The sequence below is a fragment of the Prionailurus viverrinus genome, chromosome B1, assembly GCF_022837055.1.
Source record: "Prionailurus viverrinus isolate Anna chromosome B1, UM_Priviv_1.0, whole genome shotgun sequence".
In the NCBI taxonomy this organism is placed as follows: Eukaryota; Metazoa; Chordata; class Mammalia; order Carnivora; family Felidae; genus Prionailurus; species Prionailurus viverrinus.
The window spans coordinates 113,726,858-113,754,635 of record NC_062564.1 but is presented as its reverse complement, the minus strand read 5'-3'; the positions used below and the strand labels follow the sequence as shown (position 1 = coordinate 113,754,635).

The 27,778-nt window shown below is 39.2% G+C and overlaps 1 protein-coding gene across 1 annotated transcript in view; it reads left to right on the top strand.

Moving 5' to 3' along the window:
- Positions 1 to 27,778, top strand: part of EGF (epidermal growth factor) — a 97,091-nt gene that overhangs the window by 24,737 nt on the left and 44,576 nt on the right. Inside the window, exons 2-10 of the mRNA XM_047856580.1 lie at positions 138 to 337; positions 3,045 to 3,226; positions 3,587 to 3,814; positions 4,657 to 4,859; positions 21,686 to 21,811; positions 23,121 to 23,243; positions 24,282 to 24,404; positions 25,456 to 25,581; positions 26,643 to 26,779. Coding sequence (XP_047712536.1) covers positions 138 to 337; positions 3,045 to 3,226; positions 3,587 to 3,814; positions 4,657 to 4,859; positions 21,686 to 21,811; positions 23,121 to 23,243; positions 24,282 to 24,404; positions 25,456 to 25,581; positions 26,643 to 26,779 — 1,448 coding nt within the window. The remainder of the gene's footprint in view (positions 1 to 137; positions 338 to 3,044; positions 3,227 to 3,586; positions 3,815 to 4,656; positions 4,860 to 21,685; positions 21,812 to 23,120; positions 23,244 to 24,281; positions 24,405 to 25,455; positions 25,582 to 26,642; positions 26,780 to 27,778) is intronic.

The following is a 27,778-nucleotide window of genomic DNA, read 5'->3' as shown; positions in this document are numbered from 1 at the left end:
TAAAATAAAAATAAACATAAAAATAAATAAAATATAAAAACAGTAATTAAGAATTAAGTCTACTTGTATTAGCTGTCATGGGAAAATACTTTATCTAAATCAGATAAAATCCTGAAAATGTCTTTCTTCCCACACAGGTCCTGAACCCTTCTTAATTTTCTCCCATGGAGGCAGTATCTTTAGGATTGACCTGGACGGAACTAATTATGAGCAGTTGGTGGCTGATGCTGGTGTATCAGTGATCATGGATTTTCATTACTATAAGGAAAGACTCTATTGGGTAGATCTAGAACGGCAACTTTTGCAAAGAGTTTTTCTGAATGGGACAAGGCAAGAGGTAAAGTACATTTCCCGAAGCATTTAAGGGATTTCTGTATAGGCTGACAAACATGATATAGTTAATTTGCAATGTATAGATGAGTGAAAATTACATTCCAATTCAAATGTTTCTGGCATTTGTGGATGTTTCTTTATTTATTTTAAAGCTCATTCCGGGGCACCTGGGTGGCTCAGTCGGTTAGGTGTCTGGCTTCGGCTCAGGTCATGATCTCGCGGTCCGTGAGTTCAAGTGCCGCGTCGGGCTCTGTGCTGACAGCTCAGAGCCTGGAGCCTGTTTCAGATTCTGTGTATCCCTCTCTCTCTGACCCTCCCCCATTCATGCTCTGTGTTTCCCTGTCTCAAAAATAAATAAACGTTAAAAAACATTTTTAAAAAAACCTCATTTATTTATTTTGAAGGAGAGAGAGAGAGAGAAAGGGGAAGAGAGAGGGAGGAGAGAGAGAAAGCCTGAGGCATTAATGCACATCCTGAGGCAAGAGATCATGAACTGAGCTAAAGCAAGAGTGGGACGCTTAACTGACTAAGCCACCCAGGCACCTCAGAGATATTTATTTAATCTGTATCTGTGGTATGTTACTAAATAAGCCCATAAATGTGGCACTGATATTCAGAAGCCCCCCAAAGGAATAGGATGTGAATGTAATTTTGAAAATACGTAAGTTCATTAAGTACGGATTGTTTACATGGTTGCTTCCAGTGGTTCTCAGCTGAGGGCAATTTTGCTACTCAGGGGATATTTGGCAATGTCTGGAAACATTTTTGGTTTTCACATCTGGATCGGGAAAGCGGGAGAATGAGGTAGTAGCATCTAGTGGTAGAGGCCAGGGATGCTACAAAACATGCTACAATATACAGGATGGTCCCCACAACAAGGCATTATCTGGCCCCAAATGTCAGTTGTGCTGGAGTTGGGAACCTGTTTTGTCTAAATGTCTGTCATGGGTTTTAGTACCTGATATTTAGGAGGAAAACCTTTTTTTGATTCTTAAGGTGTTTGCACTGTGGAAAAAAAACCAAGAAAGCAGGTGTCAGATATGGAGTATTTTGCTTCAAGTACATACAAAAGATCTTTAGTCTTTTTCCCTAACTGATGGAGCCCTTAAATGAGTCGCAGGAGGAATGTTCTCTCAATTCCTGAGAGGTGGATTATAGAGACATGTGACTGGAGAAACCTTAAGCATTTATTCCCAGCACAAAGTGCTCATTGTTTTGTTTGTTTTTCTTTAAACCAAACCTTTCTCCCTCCAGTTATTCTTAAAAGCTTCAATTAAGTGCTAATTTCTTTTATCACGTCTCTGATAGTTACTAATGTCACCTTTAGCAAGGCTGACTACTCAATATTCTCCAACTATCCATAGAAGAACAGTTTCAAAATCTTGAGTCTCAAAATCTGGAGGGTTTCCTGTCACAGACTAGGAAAAAAAATTAAACAGTTGTGACTTTGTGTCAAGTCATTAGGAGAGGATTGACCTGATGCCTAAAATCCACCATTGTTTTCCCTTCTTTGGATTAAAACATTATTTAAAAAGGACACCTGTTAAAATACAATTTACCTGGGTAAGCTTATATATTAAGATACTAGCAACTGGTTAAGTGGATTGGCTAGATTACTTTGTGTGAGGTATAGGAACAGTACAAGCTCGTGAGATTTTTGATCTCTGCCCATTCCAAGTTCAGTCAAGTCATGTCAGTGGCTGGAAATCAGTGATGGTGGCAATATTTACAAGCCAAGGAAATCTGCAACCTCACATACCAGGGCTTCTCCCCACCCCCCTCCCTCCACCCCCTAGGAAGACTAACTGGTTTACCTGCATGCCCTGGAATTAGGAGATAAGAGACATTTTTGTTTGGTCATTTTTACCATGAGAGAGCAGGAGGCTCTCCTACCCAAGGGCATAAAGAGAAGCCCTCACTTTGGGCCATAGGGTCATAGTATGAGGGCACTGAGGACCTATAGAAAGGGAGGGGCCTGATGGAAGAGGAGGGGCTATGAAAGTGGGACTCTAATGAGAAATTCATTTATTTTATTAAAAAAATTTTTTTAATGTTTATTTATTTTTGAGAGAGAGACAGAGAGACAGAGTGTGAGTGGGGGAGGGGCACAGAGAGAGGGAGACAGAATCAGAAGCAGGCTCCAGGCTCCGAGCTGTCAGCACGGAGCCCACCTCAGGGCTTGAACTCACAAACTGTGAGATCATGACCTGAGTGAGATCATGACCTGAGCCGAAGTCGGACGCCCAACCGACTGAGCCACCCAGGCGCCCCAAGAAATTCATTTATTTTAAAGTTGTGTGCACAAATGTCAAGGACATCTTTAGAATCTCACAGAGCTTAGAATTGGGTTCAGGTGAGGATATGGAAAATTCCATTAGCAAATGGATAAAGTGTCTTTAAAATAGCTTGGAAATTCCACTGTTATTATGGTTGAAATTATTAGTACATTACGGTTGATTGCCTAATTTCAATAAGCATAGGATAGTTTTCCACTTTAAAACTAATGTATAAATCCCATGCCCAGAAATATTCGTGTGGTAGGGTTAACATTGCTCTGTCAAAACAGTGGCACCCTAACTGTGCCATATGTTAAGATCTTGTGAGTGCACAAAAATGACAAGTACCTAAAAGAATAGATTTTTATACATAAAGATGAAAACAATGGTTATGTGAATGAGAAAATATTAATATTTTGAAATTTGATTTTACAGACAGTATGCAATATAGAGAAAAATGTTTCAGGAATGGCAATAAATTGGATAAATGAAGAACTTATTTGGTCAAACCAACAGGAAGGAATCATTACAGTAACAGACATGAAAGGAAACAATTCCCGTGTTCTCTTAAGCGCCTTAAAATATCCTGCAAATGTAGCAATTGATCCAGTAGAAAGGTAACTGCTGTTTTCAGACACTGAAATGTATTTCAAAACTCTGATGGTAGTTCCTGGAATCATAGTATTTTGAACTCAAAAGGACCTTCTCATTGAGAAAGTGGCCTGAATTTGAACCAAGGCAGGCTCCCTGTACAAATAGTGCTTTTGAGTACCGTGATTTGCTGCTGTACAAGCACAATTGCTTTTTTAACTTGAAATCACATGGAATTTCCACAGCAGGGCAGTAAATGTTTGTTGAATTGGAATTTCACTCAAAATAGTCACACTCATCCTGGGGGCATCTGAAACACTGAAAGAGTTGGCCATTTAAATGACTTTACATTCAGTTATGTGTCTATGTAATGTGCTTGCTCTCAGGTTTATATTTTGGTCTTCAGAGGTGGCTGGCAGCCTCCACAGAGCAGATCTCAATGGTGTAGAAGTGAAGATTCTGTTAGAGACGTCAGAAAGAATAACCGCTGTGTCACTGGATGTGCTTGATAAACGGCTTTTTTGGATTCAGAACAATAGAGACGGAAGCAATTCTTATATTTGTTCCTGTAATTATGATGGAGGTTCTGTACATTTTAACAAACACCTTACGCAGTAAGTTGTGCTTTTGGCGTAAAAAACAATTGCTGTTTGAAGTTTGTCCAGTGGTTTAGCACAGACTGGGGTGTCCAAAAGACTTGAGAACCAGTCCTAGATTTACCATTTATAGGACAAGTGACTTGTCCTATAATATAAGAAAATTATATCCTATATTAGGATAATGTCCTATAATATAATAATGTCCTATAATATAATAAAAGATTAACCACTTATAGGAAGGTCACATGACTTCTCAGTTTCCTTTAACATGCGGATAATAGCAGTAGCTATTTTTTGGGATTATTGTGAAATTTAGTAAAATTAATTAAGTAAAGAAATGCAAATAAAAATAATTAACAGAGTTTTGGCATCTGGTAAGTTCTCACATGTTGGTTACAGTTTTGTTTTTTTTTTTTTGAATTACTATGTCATGTATTTGTGAAGCACCTATGTTTCATTTGATTTACTGTCTTGCCTGTAACTGACTCTCCTGCTTGTGGTTAAGAGGCAGAAATTAGTCAAGTGTGAAATGGATACAACCAGAATGCACTCTTACACAATTCCTATTTTCTTCTTTGTTTTATTTTCATCACACTTAAGTGCTGATTAGCAAAAGAATGAGACAATGAAGTTTAAGCTAGAAATCATATCCCATTAATTCAGATTATGACTACATAAATAAAATTTTAAATTTAACATCTGCTTCTAAACCTAAAGGAGAAACAATTGGAAAAGTAGGTAATTAAAATTTAGTCAACACACTGAAATGAAGTGAAATGTTAATAAGCCCAGGAAGAAGTGTTCTGCTATTATTTATGGTTTTTTTTCTGTTTTTTTTTTTTTTTTTTTTTTTTAAGGCACAGTTTGTTGGCAATGTCCCTTTTTGGTGATCGTATCTTCTATTCAACATGGAAAAAGAAGACAATTTGGATAGCTAACAAACACACTGGGAAGGATATGGTTAGAATCAACCTCAATCCATCATTTGTACCACCTGGTGGAATCAAAGTAGTGCATCCACTTTTACAGCCCAAGGCAGAGAGTGATGCTTGGGCACCTGGTGAGTTATCTTTGACCTTGAACAGGGTCTGGCACTTAGTCCCCACCTGTCCACCTGCTCAAGCCAGACACTTAGGGGCCATCCTTGATTCCTCCCACTGCCTCACCCCCAATTTCCAATCTACCTCCTAAATACATCTCAAATATCCATTTCTCTTCTCTACTGCCACCACCATCGTCCAAACAACCAGCATTTCTTGCCTGTTCTGTTGTAGTAGCCAATCAACTAATCTTTCTGTTCTTGCCTCTTGACCTTAAATAGCCAACCTGATCCATTAACTCCCGTGCCTAAAACCCTTCAAAAGCTTTCCTGTGCCTTTAGACTGAAATGTAACATTTTACCAGGTTGATCAATATTTGATGAAACTTATCTAACACTCTGTTCCTCACTGGATTCTGACTCAAGTCTTTCCACAGTTGTTATGACATGCCATCCCCTTCACGTCTTTAGGCTTTTGGAGTCACTCCTTTCTCTTCCTAGACTTCCTTTCAATTCTGAGCTTCAGTATGTCCTCAGATAGGCAGTCTCTGGTCATCCAGTCAAGAGGAGGCAAGGGCCCTACCCCTTATTACCTATTTTTTTTTCTCAGTACACCCTTCACTGAACTCACCCCAAGGTGTAGTTACATATTACTTTGCTTTCTTTTTTGTTTTCTCTCCTGCTTAATTATAAATGCCGTGCAGGCAGGGACCATGTCTGGTATGTATATATTATTAATTTATTTAAACCACCCTATATTCAGTGGTTTATTTATAAATGAAGAATTTTAGATAACGTTAATACAATGAGTGGATTGACTGAATCTAGTCATAGTCCCAAATTTCTACTTTTAAATGTAGGCTTCTCTGTTTGAATTCTTTAGCACATACCTTTTTTAGGTAGGCTCCTCAATATGGCTTATCTACCATGCGAATGATGTTATACTAACATTTGCTATTTGTACAAGCTTAATTTCAAGCAGGTTTTGACATACATTTAATCCTATCCCCAATTAGCCTTGTGAGGTTCCGAAGCCGAGATGGAATTGTTTGTTTTCTCTTCTTTCTATCTGTTGGATGCCACTAGGGTTTGGTAATAGTGTGGGAAATGGTAGGACTGTGAGTCCCTGCCACAGTTAGTATATAAATGTGTTTGTTCCTGCCCTAGACATAGCTCCTGAACAGAGCTGTGGAGACTGAACAGGAGGACAGGCACGAGATTGCTGAAGGGAGGCTAGAATCTAGGGGAATTGACATTATTATTACTTACATCTTCAAGGAGGTAACTAATAGTGTAAGTGCTTTTTAACTGATTTCTTTAAAAACTTAAAACTATAATTTTATTTGTGTAATGACTATGCTTTTAATGCAACTAATAAGGCACTTCCAAGACTAACATAAATCCCAAGAGATAAAGTGTTTAGTCAGATAAGTTTTTTTTTAATGTTTACTTATTTAAAAAATTTTTTTTATATTTATTTACTTTTGAGAGACAGAGTGAGACAAAGTGACACTGGGAGAGGGGCAGAGAGAGAGGGAGACACAGGATTGGAAACAGGCTCCAGGCTCTGAGCTGTCAGCACAGAGCCTGATGCGGGGCTCGAACCCACAGACTGTGAGATCATGACCTGAGCCGAAGTCGGACGCTCAACCGACTGACCCACCCAGGCGCCCCAATGTTTATTTATTTTTGAGAGAGGGAGAGGGGGGTTTAGGGGAGAGAGAGGCAGACAGAGGGAGACAGGTGATCCCAAACAGTCTCAGTGCCATCAGCACCATCATGAACTGTGAGATCATGACCTGAGCTGAAACCAAGAGTCACGTGCTCAACCAATGGAGCCACCCAGGCGGCCCCAGAGAAGTCATTTTTTAAAAACTGATACTTGAATTTGTAAAGCAGAAATTGTGGGAAACAGTTAATCTGTGGGTCAGAGTGTAACATTAAATAGCAACGACCTGGTGGAGTGTTATAAATGAGATGGTGACCATATTCCACACATGAACAGTGAAACTGATATTCTGCCAGATACCTTCCATGGGAAATAGGGACTCAAGCTGTCTTCAAATATGACTCATTGTCCATGTGGTGATTACCCACAACAAAATTAGAACCAACAACTACTATGAATAATTATTGAGTGTCATTTGTAGTAGTTACAGATATGTCCATCAGCACCTCTTATATTTATGTGTGACCTCATGGTTTCCAAAGTATTTTCATGAACACTATTTTATTGGTTTGTCCACAGCAGTATTGTGAAACAGAAAGGTCAGCAATAACTGTGCTCATTTCATAACTGAACTGTTTAAAGCCTAGAGAAGTAGGGTGCGTTTTCCAAGATTACACAGCTTGTTAATGATGGATTATAGGAGAAAAAAAGCCTGGTGCTAAGTCTGTTGTTCTTTCCACCATAAACACTTTAACTCTTCAGAATCCTTCACTATTACTCAGCTTTTTTTTGATAGGGAAGTCAAATACGATAACTGAAAGCATGAATTTCAGAAGGAAATCTATAATGATTTATTACAAACCAGCTTCAAACAATCTGGCAAATAACAACATTTGGTTGGGAAGCTGCTGCCAGCTGCAGAGCTACAGGCTAACCTGAAATCTAGAAGATGGTGGCATTGGTGATATTGGCTCCAGTTATCGATCACAGATTGGGCTTCATATATACTCCAAGTGTGAAGAGCTTTTGACTTCAAGGACGCTGTTACTTCAGCTACCATTAAATAGGTGTAAATTGTTTTAGTGCCTGGCAGAGCAGGAATTCTTCACGTGGGACTTAGGGTCTGTGAATCTCTTGATTGTATGGTTAGACGAAAATATGCAATTGTCCCTCCCTAGGAAGATGGTATGGAGCTGCCTTCAGGTTCCCAAAGTGCCTTCACGTTTAAGGACATACTACTCTAGGGGCGCCTGGGTGGCGCAGTCGGTTAAGCGTCCGACTTCAGCCAGGTCACGATCTCACGGTCCGTGAGTTCGAGCCCCGCGTCAGGCTCTGGGCTGATGGCTCAGAGTCTGGAGCCTGTTTCCGATTCTGTGTCTGCCTCTCTCTCTGCCCCTCCCCCATTCATGCTCTGTCTCTCTCTGTCCCAAAAATAAATAAATGTTGAAAAAAAAATTAAAAAAAAAAATAAAGACATACTACTCTAGAGGCTTGTTAGTTCCTTCTGGATAGCGGGCTTACAACAGGCGGATGGTAATAGTACTTTGGTTTGCAAGGCATTTAGTCACGAGATTACTTCAGTGGGGAGATAACTGAGAAAAATCGTGTAATCTGGTTGACATTATTTTTTACATAAAATGTAAGTATTTATACACATGAGAGTGTCAATAAACTTACTTCATGCCAAATGCCTAAACTATCACTTATCAAAGTATGTTCTAAAAGACACTAGTTCTGTGGGATTTTATGGGATTATTTGGGGCCAAAAAAGTTTCAGGATCAGATGGTTTAGACAGGCTGGGTTAAATGAAATTAAACAGGTGTCTTTTTCCCACGTGATTTCTCAGAACCACTCATCTGGCTAAGTGCCTTGTTAGTCTCTAAGGGCCCTACAACCTATGCCATTTTCCTATTTTATTTCCTACGCAGCAGTCCGCTTGACTCCTAACTCTATTCTTTCTAGCCAGACCACTTTCTTGAGATCTAGACCAAAAAGAAAAAAAGAGAGACTGAGGCACAGTGAGAGTTGAACTACAGAGAAAATTGATTTAAAACACTGGGGATTTATTCATAGCATATGAAAGTGAGCAGCCCCAGTGAAGACTGTCCGACCAAGGGCAAGGCCACAAAACTTCATAAGGAAGACTGCAGTCATTTTTTGGTTTAAATAATCCATGGCTAATTGATTCGGATTGCCTGGTTATAGAGGAGCTGGCTGCAGCTAATGGCTGAGCCCCAAAGCCAAGCGGTAGAGCCACAGTTTCACCATCAGGATGGTTTTCTGATACTTCTGACCAGTTTCCTCAGGGTGGTCACTCAGTTCTCTCATCTGGGCCACACCTACTTGCTGTCTGCACCCTCCAGGCTCAGGGTCCTGCAGTGGGCATGTGGAAAATTTCCTTATTAAGGCCTATATATTTATCTGCCTTCTGAGCATTTCTACTTGGATTTCTTTCAAGGGCTTCTGGCACAAAGGAAATAATTGGCCTACCAACTTTTACCTCCCTTTTCCCTGACTCCAGTGCCCCTATTTCAGTGGGTGGTATCTCACCCCATGTCCTAAGGCAGAAATCTGGGTATGACCCTTTCCTCTCTCTTTCCCACTCCCACCCCATGAAATCAACCTCCAGCTCCCACCAATCTACCCACTTGCCATCGAACCACTCTTGCTCTATCTGGCAGCGATCCATCCCTAATGTCCGCTTCATCAGTGTTCCTGCCTCTCTTTTCCGTGCTGCAGGGAGCATAACCCTTCAGAAATCAGAGCCCAGTCATGCCATTCCTTGGTTAAAACCAATCAAGGGGCGCCTGGGTGGCGCAGTCGGTTAAGCGTCCGACTTCAGCCAGGTCACGATCTCGCGGTCCGTGAGTTCGAGCCCCGAGTCAGGCTCTGGGCTGATGGCTCAGAGCCTGGAGCCTGTTTCCGATTCTGTGTCTCCCTCTCTCTCTGCCCCTCCCCCGCTCATGCTCTGTCTCTCTCTGTCCCAAAAATAAATAAAAAATGTTGAAAAAAAATGAAAAAAAAACACCAATCAACAATTCTGTTGCCAATAATAAAAATCCAGTTTCTTTATTTAACCTGTTCACAGCTGTTCACAGAAGGTTCTCAGCTTCATCTCTTGCCATTATCTGTATTACATTCTGTGCTGCAGCCATGTTCAAAGGTTTCATTTCCTCCCACAAGACATGTTTGCTCTTTCCTCCAGGCCTTTCAGCATGTCCGGAAACATGCTTTCAATCCTTCTCTGCATGGGCTCATTTTCCTTATCCTCTGAGAAATAGCTCAAATTTCCTTCTTTCAGAAACACCTTTGCTGCCCCACTCATGATTAGCCTTGGTTAACTTTTCGCGAATAACAGATTTCCCTCACCTGTCACTTATTATTCATCTTCCTAAATTTCCTTATTCCTACGAGGACAGGAGGACACCTCTCCATTGCACCCCCAGTGCATAGAGGACATTGTATAAATAATAGTTGAAAAAAAAAAGAAATTTCAAGAGGCCCAGAGATACGCTAAAAATGTTTTGTATAGCCTATTCTACAATGGAAAATAAGAGATTTGTTCTATAAAAAAATAAACAAGTAAACAATAGTTGGGGAAAAAAAAGAGTGGAAAGAACACCCTTTGTCACTCTCTCCCCAAAATAATATGCTGAACAAGTTTTAAAGAGGTATCATATCTAAGTACATGTTGTTTTCGTTAGGTGCTGTAAGCCCTACCTTTCCCTTGGTGCAAGGGACAGTCTTCACTGGGGCTGCTCCCTTTGGTTTATTATAACTAAACTCCCAATGTTTTAAATTTTTTTTAATGTTTATTTTTGAGAGAGAGAGAGAGAGAGAGAGAGAGAGAGAGAGAGAGAGAGAGAGAGAGCATAAGCAGGGGAGGGGCAGAGACAGTGGGAGACAGAATCTGAAGCAGGCTCCAGGCTCTGAGCTGTCAGCACAGATGCCGACATGGGGCTTGAACTCACGAACCGCGAGATCATGACCTGAGCCGAAGTCGGATGCTTAACCAACTGACCCACCCAGGCGCCCCTAAATTCCCAATGTTTTAAATCAGTTTTCTCACTTAATTCCCATTGTGCCTTAGTGTCTTTTTCTTTTTTCTTTGAATTGATCTAGTTCTCAAGAAAGAGGTCTGAACTAGAAATAATCATTTTAAAAGCCGCATGGGCTGCTGCATTGGAAATAAAATAGGACAATGCCACAGGCTGTCATCCTTAAAAATAATAGAAATAGGGGCAACTGGGTGGTTCAGTTGGTTAAGCATCTGACTCTTAGCGCAGGTCTTGATCTCAGGGACATGAGTTCAAGCCCTGCATTGGGTTCTGTGCTGGGCATGCAGACTACTTTAAAAAAATAAACAACAACAACAACAACAACAACAACAACAACAAAAAGAAATAATATAAAGAGTCATAATTATTGAGTATGTAAAGAATTATCTGCTCTGGCTTTACCCATATTATCTCATTTAATCTTCACAACAACCCTATGAACTAGGTATGATTATTATTACTATTTTATAGATTAAAAAGCTGAGTGGCAGAAATGTCACAATATCTTGTTCAAGGTCACACTCTGGAGGAATTGGGATTTGAACCCAGAGAGAGTGACACCATGCTTCTTCCCCAACCACACTCTTACTATTATCATTTCATATCTTAGATTTTGCCTTATTTGTTTTAAAAAAATCTGTAATTTGGTGTATTCTTATCCATCCATGGCCTCCTAGTAGTTAAATGCTTTGGTGTGCACAGATCATGGGGCCAAAACCTATTTCTCTCTCTCTCTTTCTCTCACACACACGCGTGCACACGCGCGCGCACACACACACACACACACACACACACACACACCCCTCTCCCCTGGCTGTCACAGAATTCATCACCCAATTTTGTTGGTGTGATTAAAGTCACTAAGCAACAATGCTCTCCTGGCTGTCCCAACACCCACATTATTATATGAATCTCAGAGCCAGTGTGGGAACTCCTTTGTATACAGTGTTAATGACATTATTTCAAGCTCAGCTTCTGGTGATTTTTTGCAACTAGTTTGCTCACAGACTAGTTTTTATAAAAGGTCCAAATATCTTTGGATGTTTTATAAAAGGTCCAAATACCTTTGCTTTCTTCTGTGTTTTTTTCTTTTTGTATTCTGTAAGTGTAGATTCCAGTGGGGCACCCAGGTGGCTTAGTCGGTTAAGTGTCCAACTTTGGCTCACGTCATGATCTCACAGTTCACGAGTTCAAGTCCCAAGTTGGGCTCTGTGCTGACATCTCAGAGCCTGGAGCCTGCTTTGGATTCTGTGTCTCCCAATCTCTCTGCCCCTCCCTGGCTAGTATTCTCTCTTCTCAAAAATAAATAAGACATTAAAAAAATGTAGATTCCAGTGTTATGCTCATAAGAGTTTCAAAAGCATATTCTGTGGTAAATGAAGGGTGTCTACCATCAACACTGTGCAAAATACTTTGCATTCATTTCTTGCACAAAAAATATTGCTGAATTTCTTTAGTTCTGAGAGTTCGTGAAGGAGAATTGCTCCCACCTGGAGGTCTACCTGCTCATGGAAGTGATTAGTATAGATAAAACAGCCCAAGTGGGACTCTGATTCATTTTAATTATGTCATTGCTGGAGTGTCTACTATAAAACCTTAGTTATTTGGAAACTTATAGAAAAGAATCATCCTAGAATTATGAGTATTTTTTTTACATAATTTTCCCCCAATTTTTTTATTGTAGTAAAATACACAAATTTACCACCTTAACTATTTTTTTAAGTTTATTTATTTTGAGAGAGAGAGAGAGAGAGAGAGTGTGTGTGTGTGTGTGTGTGTGTGTGTGTGTGTGCATGAGCAGAGGAAGGATAGAGGTGGGAAGCAGGGGAGAGAATCCCGAGCAGGTTCTGTGCTGTCAGCTTGGAGCTTGACGGCAGGTTTCGAACCCCTAAACAACAAGGTCATGACCTCAGCCAAAATCAAGGATTGGATGCTTAATCAACTGAGCTGCCTAGGCACTTCACCATCTTAACTATTTTTATTGTACAGTTCAGTGGCATTAAGTACATTCACATTGTTGTATAACATCGCCACCATCCATCTCCATAACATCCATAACTCTTTTCATCTTATAAAACCACAATTCTATATGCATCAACGATAACATCTCTCAGCCTCTGGCAATCACCATTGTACTTTCTGTCTTTATGATTTTGACTACCCTCTGCACCTCATATAGGTAGAATCATACAGTTGTCTTGTGACTGGTTTATTTCACTTAGCATAATGTTCTCGTTTCATCCATGTTTTTATTTTATTTTATTTTATTTTATTTTACATCCAAGTTAGTTAGCATATAGTGCAACAATGATTTCAGGGGTAGATTCTTTAATGCCTCTTACCCATTTAGCCCATCCCCCCTCCCTCCACCCCTCCAGTAACTCTCTGTTTGTTCTCCATATTTAAGAGTCTCTTATGTTGGGGCACCTGGGGGGCTCAGTTGGTCAAGCATGTGACTTCAGCTCAGGTCATGATCTCACAGTTCATGAGTTTAAGCCCTGTGTCAGGTTTTGTGCTGACAGCACAGAACCTGGAACCTGCTTCAGATTCTGTGTCTCCCTCTCTCTCTGCCCCTCTCCCACTCGTTCTTGGCACACGCTCTCTCCCTCTCTCTCTCTCTCAAAAATAAATACACATTAAAAAAATTTTTTTAAGTCTCTTATGTTTTGTCCCCCTCCCTGTTTTTATATTATTTTTGCTTCCCTTCCCTTGTGTTTAAGTCTTCACGAGTGAAGTCATATGACATTTGTCTTACTCTGACTAGCTAATTTCGCTTAGCATAATACCCTCTAGTTCCATCCATGTAGTTGCGAATGGCAAGATTTCATTCTTTTTGGTTGCCAAGTAATACTCCATTCATCTTTATCCATTCATCCATCGATGGACATTTGGGCTCTTGCCATACTTTGGCTATTGTTGATGGCGCTGCTATGAACATTGGGGTGCATGTGCCCCTTCATGATTTCATCCATGTTTTAACATATGTCAGAATTTTCTTCCTTTTTAAGGCTGAATAATATTCTATTGTATGTATATACCACATTTTGCTTATTCATTCATCTGTCGATGTATACCTGGGTGATTTCCCTGTATTTGCTGTTGTGAAAAATGCTGCAGTGAACATGGGTGTGCAAATATCTGAAGACTCTGCTTTCAGTTCTTTTGGATATATACCCAGAAGTGAATTGCTAGATCATATGGTATTTTCGTTTTTAATTTTTTGAGGAACCACCATACTATATTCCACCCAGTAGCTGTACCATATTATATTTCCACTGATGCTTATTTTCTGTTTTCATATAATTTGAAATGATCCAGTTCAAACACCGACATCTCTCTGTTTTTCATAAAAATCTTAGTAAAATATGGGTGGCTATATCTTCCTAACTTTATAAATAATTGTTGATATTTTGTTAATGACTAGGATCAGATTTACAAAGATACATGTCACTGGGCATTCATCAGACTAGTGTGAGACAAAGCTCGGTTTTATTTTATTTATTTACTATTATTTTCCATTTGAGAGAGAGACAGAGTGTGGACAGGGGAGAGGGGGAGAGGGAGAGAGCGAGAATCTTAAGGAGGCTGTATGCTCAGCCCAGCGCCTGACACAGGGCTCAATCCCACAATCCTGGGATCATGATCTGAGCTGAAATTGAGTTGGATGCTCAACTGACTGAACCACCCAGGCGCCCCCAAAGCTGCATTTTAAATGCAGGTTTGCACTGACACAAAATTGCTACTACTTGAAATGTCTTTTAAATATTTTGAATGGTTCTTTTATCATTTTTCTGTCTTCTTTCTTGCTGTCAGCTCTTACTTTTTGCTGTTTTTCTCACGCCTGGCCATGGACTCTGTTTATTTTCTAATCTGAGGTATTTCTTTCCCATTTATTTATTGGGGAAACCAGATCATTTGTCCAATAGAATTTCCACATTTTGGATTTTGCAGATCATAACCCCATGGTGTCATTTAACATGGCTCTGTATTTCCGGTAAGCAGGTAGTTTTGGCCTAGAAGACTGATCAGATTCAGATTTTTTGTAAGACTAATTATAGGAGGTACTGTATGCTTCCTACTGATCACACTGGGGGACATGTAGTGGCTAATTCTGGATCTTATTGTGACGTTCAAGGGTCATTAGCAGTTCAGGTGTGGCCAATGTGGTCCATCCTTTGTAAAGTTTCCCATCAACCTTTCACATAATTGTTTCAGAAGCTATTGGTTATCATTGCTAGAGCCATTTTTTTCATTAGAGTTTCTTTTTTTTTTTTTTAATTTTTTTTTCAACGTTTATTTATTTTTGGGACAGAGAGAGACAGAGCATGAACGGGGGAGGGGCAGAGAGACAGGGAGACACAGAATCAGAAACAGGCTCCAGGCTCTGAGCCATCAGCCCAGAGCCCGACGCGGGGCTTGAACTCACGGACCGCGAGATCGTGACCTGGCTGAAGTCGGACGCTTAACCGACTGCACCACCCAGGCGCCCCTCATTAGAGTTTCAAAGTGATGGCATTCTAATTGTATCACCGCTTATGCATTTGTTAGCTGAAGAACTTTTCTACATCAACTATGATTTCCCTGGGGAGGATCTTTTATAGGAAATGTAAATTAAATGTTCAGTTCTTTCCCTTATCTGTTTTTGAAATAAAGGGTCTTTAAAAAAAATGTTCATTTATTTTTGTGGGAAAGGGAGCGTGAACAGGAGAGGGGCAGAGAGGGAGACAGAGAATACCAACCAGGCTCCACACTCTGCTAGTGCTGAGCCCCAGGTGGGACTCCAACTCATGAACCATGAGATCCTGACCTGAGCCGAAATCAAAATCAGACCCTAACTGACTGAGCCACTCAGGTGCCCCAAGGTTCTCTTTTTAAGCATCTTGATAAACTCATAGATTTAAAAAAATATTTGACATGTGTCTATTCATTGCAGTTATTATCATTTTGACACTCAAATTGTACCATCTTTCTCTAGGAAGAGACCTGAATTGAGGCTTCTAGTCTTTGTGGGAGAGATGACCAGTAGGGTCACCTCAGCTGCCCTCTCCCAGTAACTGGCCCTGGTAGTCTGGAAACCTGGGCTGAGGCAATGTGTGGGCTTACTGGAATCATGCAGTCCCTTCTGCCAGCCGGGAATGCAGTGGGGGTGGGGAGTGACAATGGGAGTGGCATTAACACCTTGCATTTCCATCTCTGTGCTGTGGGGTGCCATGGTCACACTCGTCAGAAATGGCTACAAAATAAGACTGAGTGGGCCCAAGGGGCTCTTCTGAGAGTGAAAAGAATGTGCAGTAAAACCTTGGTTTGAGAGCATAATTCTTTCCCGAAACATGCTTGTAATCCAAAGTACTTGTATATCAAAGCTAATTTCCCCATAAGAAATAATGGAAACACAGATGATTCATTCCACAACCCCAAAATATTCATATAAAAATGATTACAATACTGTAATATAATACAAAATAATAAAGAAAATACAAAATATAAAGAAAAATAAACAAATTAACCTGCCCTTACCTTTGAAAACCTTTATGGCTGGTGTGAGGGAGACAAGAGAAAGGAGGGTTATTGTGTAGGAGGACTTTCACTATCACTGACAGATGTTGAGTACAGTATAGTATTTTTTTAAATTTTTTAAATGTTTGTTTATTGTTGAGAGAGAGAGACAAAGCATGAGTGGGTGGTGGGAGAGAGGGAGACACAGAATTTGAAGCAGGCTCTGTGCTACAAGCTGTCAGCAGAGAGCCTGAAGTAGGGCTCGAATTCACGAAATCATGACCTCAGCTGAAGTCGGACACTTAACTGAGCCACCCAGGCATCCCTACAGCACAGTATTGATAAAATCTTGTCATCTACTGTATTTAATGTAACTGGCAATAAGGCAGCAGAGGAAAGGGTCTAAATCTGCAGGCAGCCTGACCTAGAATGAAGCAAAGCATTCTGAAGCTTTCTCTTGTATGGAAAAGCAAAAGACTGTCCATAGGTGCTTTGAAGTGACAAAACATACACCAGTGCCAGGTGTGGGCACCTTCCAACGTTCTGAAAAATCACTGATTTCTGTGGCCTGAGACTGAGCATCCAAGCATGGGAGACAATCACCCACAATCCAGAGAGAGAGAGAGAGAGAGAGAGAGAGAGAGAGAGAGAGAGAGAGGGAGAGAGAGAGGGAGGGGAGAGAGACAGAGGGAGGGAAGAACCATTGGGTCATCTGTGATTGTTCTGTTTGGTGTCATGTACTACTCATATTGCAAGACATCACTCACTTATGAATTTAAAGTTTATTAGAAATGTTTGTTCGTCTTGGGGAACACTCACAGAAAAAGTTACAGCCCAAGGTGTTTTACTGTATTTTTTAACTGTTCAGAGGCTGTTGATTTGTTTACGTTCTGATTCTTAGAGGAATTTAGGTGGCTCAGGATACCAACTAGCTGAATTCTGGCTAAGGGGTTTTTGTTTTTATTGTAATTGGGAATTCCAATAGCACAGAATGACCATTCTAGTATTTTCTTCCTTGTTATTGCTATTAACAAAGAAGAATAAATATACAGTTTGGAAAGTTTTTAAGGAAATTGAAGAAGTCATTTACTCAGGGAACTCACTAATGAGTAAGACAATAAATAAATGAAGCAAAAATATAACTAGGTTCTTATAGAAAATCTATTATAGGGGCACCTGGGTGGCTCAGTCGGTTAAGTGTTGACTTTGGCTTAAGGCCTGATCTCGTGATTTGTGAATTCAAGCCCCCCATCCGGCTCTGTGCTGACAGTGGGGTCTGGAGCCTGCTTCAGATTCTGATCCCCTGCTCATGCTCTTTCTCTCTCTCTCAAAAATGAATAAATATTAAATTTAAAAAAGAAAATAAATTAGAAATAACATATAGGTGTCTATAAAAACCTATAGTTATATATACACACACATACAAGTGTACGTATATGCACATATATATATATATATATATATATATATACACATAATGGGGTCTACAACCAGAAGGCTTGAGCTTGAGTCCCAGATTTACCCCTTATTACCCATATGTGATCCTAAAGACACTATTTCCTAATCTGTAAAATGAAAGATCATGTGTGCTCTGATTAGTGAAGGGCTTCTTTTGAAAATTAAATGTGAAGATTTAAATGCTTTATAAAATGTTATTCCAATTTTTTATTGTATATGCTAAATACTGGATGTGCTAATATTTAGTTATAAGACTGGTTAAAGTGAATGGGTTCAAATGGAAGAGACTAGGAAGGCTCTGTTGATGAGGCGAGTCTTACACTGAATTTGAGGTAGGGAAAAGGTGACCAGCGAAACAAAGCAGGTTGGGGAATCCCATATGCACCGTTTCAGAACGGGCCAGGGTAAAATTTACAGATTTACTCAGCATTAGAAAAGCTCACGAGAGCCTGTGTGTTAGGCAGGCATTTATTGAAGGCGCAGTTGGTGGTGGACATTAACTCCGTGATTAGGAGCTTTAATGTGATCTCAGAGGTAATTAAGCTGCACTGCTGGGCTCTGGGATGGGGTGTTATTTGAGGTCAGCCGCAGTGGTTTTCAGTGCTAGCTTTGGCCTAATTTGAAGCTGAAGAACAGCAGCAGATTAAGAAGATTAAACAAAAATATAGCCCTCAATCCTCTATGTTTTGCCACTTCCTAAAATGACCTTTTAAAGTGTTTGGTGCCTGAATTCAGGTCGTATCCTCAGCCTAACCATTTAGAGGAAATAGTGATTGCTTTCCTGCCCATCTTCACCATTAAAGAGTGATATATATTGCTAAGGACTACCATTAAAACCATCAGCAGCATGGTAGCATGGAAGGAGGCTTTGACTGGTATAGTCTGTCTGAGTTCTAACCTAAGGTTGACTGGAAATTCAAGGAAAAACTAAGTAAAGGAGTTCAGTCGCAGGTGACATGATCACTGCTTTGTTTGTGCATATATTCTGTATGTTTGAGGTATACCTGTGCTGTAAAAGGCACCATGCTAGATGCCGTTTGGACTATGAAATGTGAATGGGATGCATGCCTTATCCTCAGGAAGCTTATTGGTTAATGGAAAAAGGATGTACATACATAATTGTGATGGCAGTGGGATGGAAGGTGATGATAGTAAGAGCAGAGGTGAGCACAGGTGAGAGGTAGGAGAAGAGTACAAAAAAGTAATAAGTAATATTAGATCTAGATTAAGAACAGAGCATTTCCCGTACCCTGGATGCTAATTGTTTTTCTTCATTAGGCAGTTTGAATCCCTATTAACACATCATAAGCAGTAATTAAGGTTGAGACTCTTTAGAGGTATAAACTTAGAGGAATTTACCACAAACATCTGGCTCTGTACAGAACCGTAAAAATTTCATTTTTAAAATATGTGATCTCAAAGCATATTTATTCCAGCACTTTCATTTCATAGATTAAGAAACTAAGGTTGAAGAGATAATGATTTGATGTAAAGGCAGAATCAAGACAGAACTCAGTTTTCCTAGTCCATAATTAAGTACTTGCCTATCATGCTGGATTTGGAAAGGTTTTTATAAGGGATATTCATAGGAAGCATAATTCCTCGATTTTTTTGTTACCAAGAAAACGGAAGCACTTTGGTGCCATTAAAAGGCCAACTCCGGGGACTGCCTCTCCACCTACTAGATAGGGTGCTGCTGGATTCATGAATCATTTAATAAAGCCAATTAGATCTTCAAATTAAAAAAAAAGGCCAAGTCAGACCTTTCTGTATTTTTGTTGTTGTTATTCTCTTGCAAAATTTATAAATTCAAAAATAAATATAAATTTAAAAAATACATTTAAAAAAAATTTGAAGTGGGTGCATTTGTCTCCTAATTTTAGTCATTTACTTTTAACATTTGGATCATTTTATTTTTCATCTTGCTTAGTTACAATTTGAACATGTGAAGCATGTAGGAACCTGAAAGCAGTGTAATTATACATGTGTGATTAGTGTAAAAACCATAGACAAGAAACAAAATTTTGGGAATCAGTATCCAAGACACTATTCAACGTATATCTGAACTGATTCAGTAGGTAGGTGATATTGCAACAGTATTGAATAATTGGCAAGATGTATTTCATATTTAATTCTGTCATCATGTCCTAATAAGTTAAATGTTTTTAATGTTTTATTTATTTTTGAGAGAGAGAGAGACAGAGCGTGAGTAGGGGAGGGGCAGAGAGAGAAGGGGAGACACAGAATCTGAAGCAGGCTCCAGGCTCTGAGCTGTCAGCACAGAGCCCGGCTCGGAGCTTGAATCCACGAACCGCGAGATCATGACCTGAGCCAAAGTTGGATGCTTAACTGACTGAGTCACCCAGGTGTCCTGAATAAACAAGTTTAAAATCACCAAGGAAATAACACAGACTTGCTAAAAGGAGGTATTCATAACTGAGGTGAGGCTGGGAAGTTTCATTGGTACATTCAGTATTCAGTGTTTGAGGTATTCCTCAAAGTGTGTGTGAAGACTTACAGCAACAGAATCAGAATGATTCCTGAAATGCAGATTCCTGAGCCTTTCTCTTGATTTTTACCAAATCAGAATCCCTAAAGGGTGGCATGCCAGGTAGTCTCGATGCACATTCGAGACATTTTCAAGAGGCCAAGAATATGTTATGTTTTTACTGTGTCGTGGCGTTATTGGTCAAAAGAGTGTTTACTGACTTGAAATAGAAGGAAATTGGTACAGTCAGAGTAAGGAGACATCTTTATAAGTAGATAAACAGGGACCAGAGGAAGAGTCCTACACGGAGAAAGAATGGCCTCAGCTTCTTGCACTGCTGAGCTCAGGCTGTCACTGGTTTGTTCCCTGTGCCATTCACAGCAAAGCTGTGTTTTTAGCAGAGCTTCTGTTGGGTCCTTTTCATTATTCATAGGCTCTCACTGATCTCAACCCCTCCATGACTTCTGATCCGTGACCCGGGCCTTCTTCCCTTACTGTCACCTCTTGCCAGAGTTCTGGCTTCCATTTCTAAATGTATCCTGAAATCTGCTCTCAGACTCAAGCTTAACTCTGTATCTCCAAGAACATGTTACAAATTATCCTGTTGTTGTTAAAATTGGTAAAAGAGGAGAAGGAGCATGATTTGAGCAGGGATCCGTGTGTTACTAGTTTGTCTCTTGACTCTGGCTCTGAAAATCAAAGGTGCTAAGTTGGCCATTTGTTGTTCCATATACTTGGCTAATTCAACCCAAACACCTACCTCACAAAGCAGATTCTGCTATTTACCCTGGGCTATTTTGTAAAACATGGAATACTGGCTGCAAAAAACTCAGAAATTTGGGGACAAGATATATGGCAGTGGTATATTTTAAGTCTGAAAGATGTTCTTTAAATAATGATCCTAAGAACTGAATATATAGATCAAACCTATAACTATTATATTTAAAAAAAGATGTTCTTAGGATTGAAGCTTTTTTGTTTCTTAAACAGGTATTTCATTTTCAGAATTTTTGTTTTATTATTCTTTTTTTATAAAAGTAAATCAGAATGAATGAAATAAAGGAGATTAAGAGTACACTTATCTTGGGGTGCCTGGGTGGCTCAGTCAGTTGAGCCTCCAACTTCAGCTCAGGTCATGATCTTCTGGTTTGTGAATTGGAGCCCCATATATGTCTCTTTGCTGTCAGTGTGGAGCCTGCTTTGAATCCTCTCTCTCTCTCTCTCCCCCTCTCTGTCCCCACCTCTCAAAAATAAATAAACACTTAAAAAAGGAGTACAGTTATCTGGATGAGCACTGAGAAATGTATAGAATTGTATACATATAAATATAAATGTATTTTATTATATATTATATATATAGTAAGTAAAGCATAAATGAAAAACTGATAACTTGTGTTTAGTGTTTATAACCCAAGGAATGAAATCTCCAGCTAATTAGGATGTCTGATCCTGAGTGCTTTTGTAGGAATAATACAATTAGAGATATAAGTGGGCTGCCTCTCTGAATGCTTCAGAATCCAGACTAACTGTTTGGCTCCAAAGCAGTGTCACCACCATGAAAGACAACACCCCTTCTTTTGTCACAGGGAGATTAGACTTCTAAGAACCACGAAGGGATCAAGCAGTGTCCCTTGTCAAAATACACCTCCACTCCAAATAAACCATCTTCTTTTTTAGGTCAGAAACTCTGCAAGCTGAGGAAAGGTAACTGCACAGGCAGCGTGTGTGAGCAAGACTCTAAGTCCCATTTGTGCACGTGCGCGGAGGGGTATACTTTAAGCCCAGATGGAAAGCACTGTGAAGGTAACGTGTGGGGTAGCTACCTAAAACAAGTGTAGCCCGCCTGAGCTGGGGCTGTTCTCCAGTGGGTCATGGAGAGCCTCGAAGTGAAACCAACTTGAGGTTTCTCCCCTTCCCCCCCCAGAAAAATAATTTTTTGTTGTTGTTGTTGAAGCCTTTGTAATAACTTTCAGATCTCCTTTATGTCTTGTGTTCCTAGATCAAATTCTCTCAGAGGCTACTCAGAGCTGGATATAAGGCAGGGATTCTCTGAGTGGACTCCATGGACCTCCATGGGCTTGATAGTGAGCAAAAATGTCAGTATTTTCAGATCTTTTTAAGGTAGTAAGATTGTTTCATAACTATCATTAGATCCTCAAAGAGTAAATGAAGTCCGCACCTTATCCCATAAAGGTGTGACAGGATCTTGAGACACTGTGCACCAGGACTGGTTATCTAGGGCTCCTCCTGTTTTGAAGCTTCAGGCCCAATTCAGTAAACCCAGGAGAAGTACTGTATCCTTTCTCCTGGGAGCTCCAGTGAGTTACTAATGAAGAACACTCAATGGCTACAGCACACATTCAGTAAAATTGGCTGGGGTGAGAGGTCAGGTAAACTTGACACCTAAGTATGGGTTAAGTATATGTCTCCTGTTGACCTGGGACTAGTGGGGGAGAGCCATAGCATAAAACAGTGGCCTGGAAGGTTGGGTTTCCATCAGAATGAAGCTGCTGGGGAATGTTGCTACGTTCAAGGCTCCTGTCAGCCTTGAGAAGGCTGAAGAGCAGAGCAAGGATGTCCTATTCTTATTAAGAACTTTCACGAGTCCCTGCCTTAAGTGGCTGCATCTTTTCATGGGAAATTGTACTACTTTTTCCTGAAGGCAATCCTAGTATGAAAGTACAGATGCATTTGAAAGTATAAACTGTGACCATAAAAATGGTTTCACAACAATTAAATTGACTTCTTTAATTCTTTGTGAGAGTAGCAGAAACAGTCTTTCCATGGTCAGTTACAGGAAATACAAGTGTGAGATATTCTACTTTGTGCTGACTTATTAGCAATATTACAATTTATTGAAAAAATAACCATCTGAGGCTGCCTGGGTGGCTCAGTCAGTTAAGCGTCTGACTTCTGCTCAGGTTATGATCTCACAGTTTGTGGGTTTAAGCCCCCCATCAGGCTCTGTGCTGATGGCTCAGAGCCTGGAGCCTGCTTTGGATTCTGTTTCTCCCTCTCTCTCTGCCCCTCCCCTGATCATGCTCTGTGTCTCTCTCAAAAATGAATCAACATTAAAAAAAAAAACCATCTGATTACCGTTGTCGTTGTATAGATGTCAATGAATGTGCCTTTTGGAATCATGGCTGTACTCTTGGGTGTGAAAACATTCCTGGATCTTATTATTGCACATGCCCTGTAGGATTTATTCTGCTTCCTGATGGGAAACGGTGTCATCGTAAGTATTTATTGCAATATTTTCTTTCATTTTCAGTGATGTTTCTAAGGTGGCTATGAACTGGGTTGGTAGGCCTTGATCAGCAGTATGCATCGGAATTACCTTGATAAGTTATTATGTACATGAGTGAATGGACTCTACTCAGGCCTATTAAATCAAAATAAGGTTGGGAAGCAGCTGTATAAATTTCTCTCTCTATATATATTTATTTCTTTTTCCATATCTTATTGTATATCTCTGAAAGGTAAGTATATAAAAAACATAATCGTAATACATTATTACATCTACAACACTAGCTGTAATTCTCTGCTATCATCTAATATCCAGTTAGTTTTTATGTATAATCACAATAGCATTGTTGTACCTGAGAATACTAGCAATAATTCCCTAAGAACCTCAAATGTCTAGACAGTGTTCAAATTTTCTTACAAAGTTTTTTTCAAACCGTTGATTTGTTTGAATAACCATCCAGACAAGAGCTGTTAGTTTTCCAGATGAACTTGCAAATGATTTGGCTGAGTTCCATTTAAAAAATTTTGGAATAGGGGCACCTGAGTGACTCAGTTAAGCTTCTGACTTCAGCTCAGGTCAGGATCTCATGGTTCATGGGTTCGAACTCCGCTCTGTGCTGACGGGTCAGAGTCTGAAAACTGCTTTGGATTCTGTGTCTCCCTCTCTCTCTCTGCCCCTCCCCTGCTCATGCTCTATCTCTGTCTTTCTCTCAAAAATAAAAACATTAAAAAAAATAAAATATTTTGGAATACTGATGACTAATAACTTTGAAAATATTATTTGACATAAAAGAAACTTAGAGGAAGCTAGATTCACTTCCTAAAATGATAGATCTTTCTTTAATTTTTTTAGATTTGAAGTTTTTCTTTATTTTTACAATTTCCTTACCAAAGTATTTCATAAATGTCTGGTTTTGATTTAACTTTCTCTTTTTAGCATAGCATTTTTTTTAATTGTCAGCTGATTTTGCTAAATTTCTACAAATCTGGTTTAACACTAATCTTGACGTTATGCTTCATTGATTAGAATTAATTTCCTGTCCAAGCAATACATCTAAATGTAGCCATGACTGTGTTCTGACATCAGATGGTCCCATATGTTTCTGTCCTGAAGGCTCAGTGCTTGAGACAGATGGAAAAACATGCAGTGGTAAGTTTATTTACTTTTTGTTTGTTTGAAAACATTAATTTTCTTAGTGACACCAAAAAATTGATCTTATTGATAAAGGAGAATAGATTTTTCAACATTACACATAGAAAGATACTTATGCAACAAAGTACCATATAGGTTTATATCAGGTTTTGGTTTGTGTGTTGTTTTTTTTTGTTTGTTTGTTTTTAGACAGCATAGTGTAGTGGTTATGAGCAAGGGCTTTCAAGTTAGACAGCTATGCGGTAGCATTACATTACTAGCAGGCTTACTTTGGACTAGTTACTTGTTCCCCCCTTGTTCTCATTTTTCTCATCTGTAGAAGTTAATCATACATGCCTCCTGTATTAATATTACTAATATTAATTAATTAATTAATTATTAATTAATTAATAATACTAATATTAATATGTTTCCATATGTGTGAATCAAGGAGATTATGGCACTAAGACTTGCGTCTTCTAGTTCTGGTGTTCACTATTTGATGCTGGCTCTTTTGACAATGTGGCCAGCATTGAACAAGACGATGGACGCAGAGTTCTTAGTCTATTCCTTGCAGCTAATAAATATCTTTCTACTTTGATCTTCATAGAGACTGAAGCATTATAGAGGGCTGGATGTAACTTAAAATTAGCATAAGAGTTATGTGTAGCTTTTTTTTTAATAAAGCAAAAGAAATCCGGAGGCCAAAAATACATGGAGAAAAAATATATTACTGACCAGCAAGAGTTAGACCAGCTGTCAAACTCATCAAAAGATATTTCTTATTGCAGCCGCTGGCAGTGCTCTTGTTTTCAAGCTCAGTGACAGAACAGAGGACAAGGGCTGTTGGGATGTGAAGAGTTAACATTCAAGATATCAGGTTATAGGAAAATGGAATGTGGTGACATTTTGTTCTTAGGGTCTGAAAAATAAACTTGTTTGCAGCAGTATAAATGATGATGGAGATAGATTTAAAAACTAATATATACTTGGCTTTTTCAATATTTTGATGAAAAATTGTTATATTTTTGAATGGCATAGCATCATCAGCAAGCGATTGTTTTTATAGGCTGTTCATCACCCGATAATGGTGGATGTAGCCAACTCTGCCTCCCTCTTAGCCCAGTATCCTGGGAATGTGGTTGCTTTCCTGGGTATGACCTACAACTGGACAAAAAAAGTTGTGCAGCATCAGGTTAGTGCTGTGGATGTTTGAATGTGTGTCTCTGCAGAAAGATTATGTGAAAACATTTTATTTAGAAAGATGGAGAGTTAAATCGCTTTTGGCTTCCGAGTAGAAAGTCTGAGTTTTTATTTTTGGAAATGGAACACAAAATCACATTGTAAATATAAATAGGAATCACATAAATAATAATCATTTTGAGGAATATCTCTAAGTCAGTTAGCACTCAGCAAATATTTACCATAACATCAAGCATGGGATGCCAGTATATGTGAAAGTCATGACCGGAGTAATCTTTAGAGATGTTTAATAAATATTTGTTGATTGATTTGATTTTCATCTCTGCAGTGAATGTAGCCATCATAAGACTTTGACAAATTCTGTCCTTTTTATGTCAAGATTTAATATGTAGTTGTATGCTTGAACAATTTTTTCATCTTCTGACATTGTATCTCTTGTGTCCCTCAGCAGCTTTAGAAATCCTAGGTTTATACGAAATTAATGTCATCTCTCCCAAAGTTCATTATGCCTGTGATCTGGGATCACATAATGATGAGCTTACAGAGTTTTGCCTTAGACCCCAATACTCTTAGCTTCTCAGGGCCTTAGTGAATATAGTGTAATCTGAGCTCTGAAAATTATCAGGGGTCTTGTTATTAACTCAAATAATCATGCCTCCTTTTCAGAAGTGCCCAGGCCAGAGAAGTATATTTATTTGGACATGAATTTATTTGGACATGAATCTGCTAATATTAATATGTTTCCATATGTGTGAATCAAGGAGATTATGTCACTAAGACTTGCGTCTTCTAGTTCTGGTGTTCACTATTTGATGCTGGCTCTTTTGACAAGTAATTTGCACTTTAAAAGCTGGCACCTAGACAGAGGGGAATCTGGTAAAATGTTGCCTCATACAAGAAATCGTCTTGCCTGTCTTAACCTACACCACACTGGTGGGAAATTACGAAGATGAGAACTGCAGAGAGCGGGTACAATGAAAAGGAAGAGTCAGAAGTGTTTTCTGGGTTCCAAGGCATATTTTAAACAGAGCCATACTTGAATCTGGTTAACAGGACCACAGCCATTTTTGCTGTTTGCCAATTCTCAAGATATTCGACATGTGCGTTTTGATGGAACAGATTATGGATCCCTGCTCAGCCAGCAAATGGGAATGGTTTTTGCCCTTGATCACGACCCTGTGGAAAATAAGGTATGGTTTTGTCGCCTGAACAGATGTGGCTGTGCTTTAAGGACAGAGTAGAGGATTTTATCCTAACAGATGACCTGAGCTACTTGAAAATCCTCTGCTAAGCTCAGAATGATTAGGCACAGAGAAATGTAGGAACATCGTTTGGCAAATTTTAAGGGTGTTCCTGTTCTCATAACACTGCCTTGGTCCTTATTGTAATTCAGCCATTTTATTGGGAATGATTGGGCAGAATCTTAAATTTAGTTTCATCTTTGGAGGTGAGGATGGGAGGTTAGCAGAGTGCCATACACATAGGAAGACTGCCATAAATAGGTTTTTAGTTATTTACTGATAGGGGAAGGAGTGGGTGGGGGTGGGACACTGGAAGTATGGGTTAGTAATCTGCATTTAATATAAGTTCTTGAAAGATGGAATTCAATGACCTCTTAATCATGGCAATCAGAAACACAGATTTTATGACTCACGTGGGAATGACAGTCTTACAACATTGTTTATATAATAATCAATTTTACATGAAGTTTTAAAAATTTCTGTGTTATCACCTGAATCAACTGACCATTTGATCTTTAATTTCTGGTTATATTTGTGCTAGGTTACAATGTGCTTGAAATGATATGTTACACTGTCTTGTGGAGGTTAATCACCCAATAATTATAAATTTACATAGTGCTTAACTAATCATTTAATTATTACTAGACAGTGCATTAATTCCTAGAATTTTAAACTTTGTATTTTTGTTTCTTCCTGATTTGAAGGAAGCAGTCTGGTAAATGGTCAAAAGAGGCAGAGGGAAGCAAATCAACTCTTTGTTTAATTGCTATGGATTGATAGCCAAATATAACTATATTTGCAAATAGAAGTTTTGTACTTAAACACTAGCAAAAAATCCTACTCTCTTTTCCTTGAACTGAATTTAGATAATTCCATGGAAGAATTATATTAACAGAAAGAAATAATTAATAGAAACAATCAGTTCAAGATTCATTTATTACCAAACTA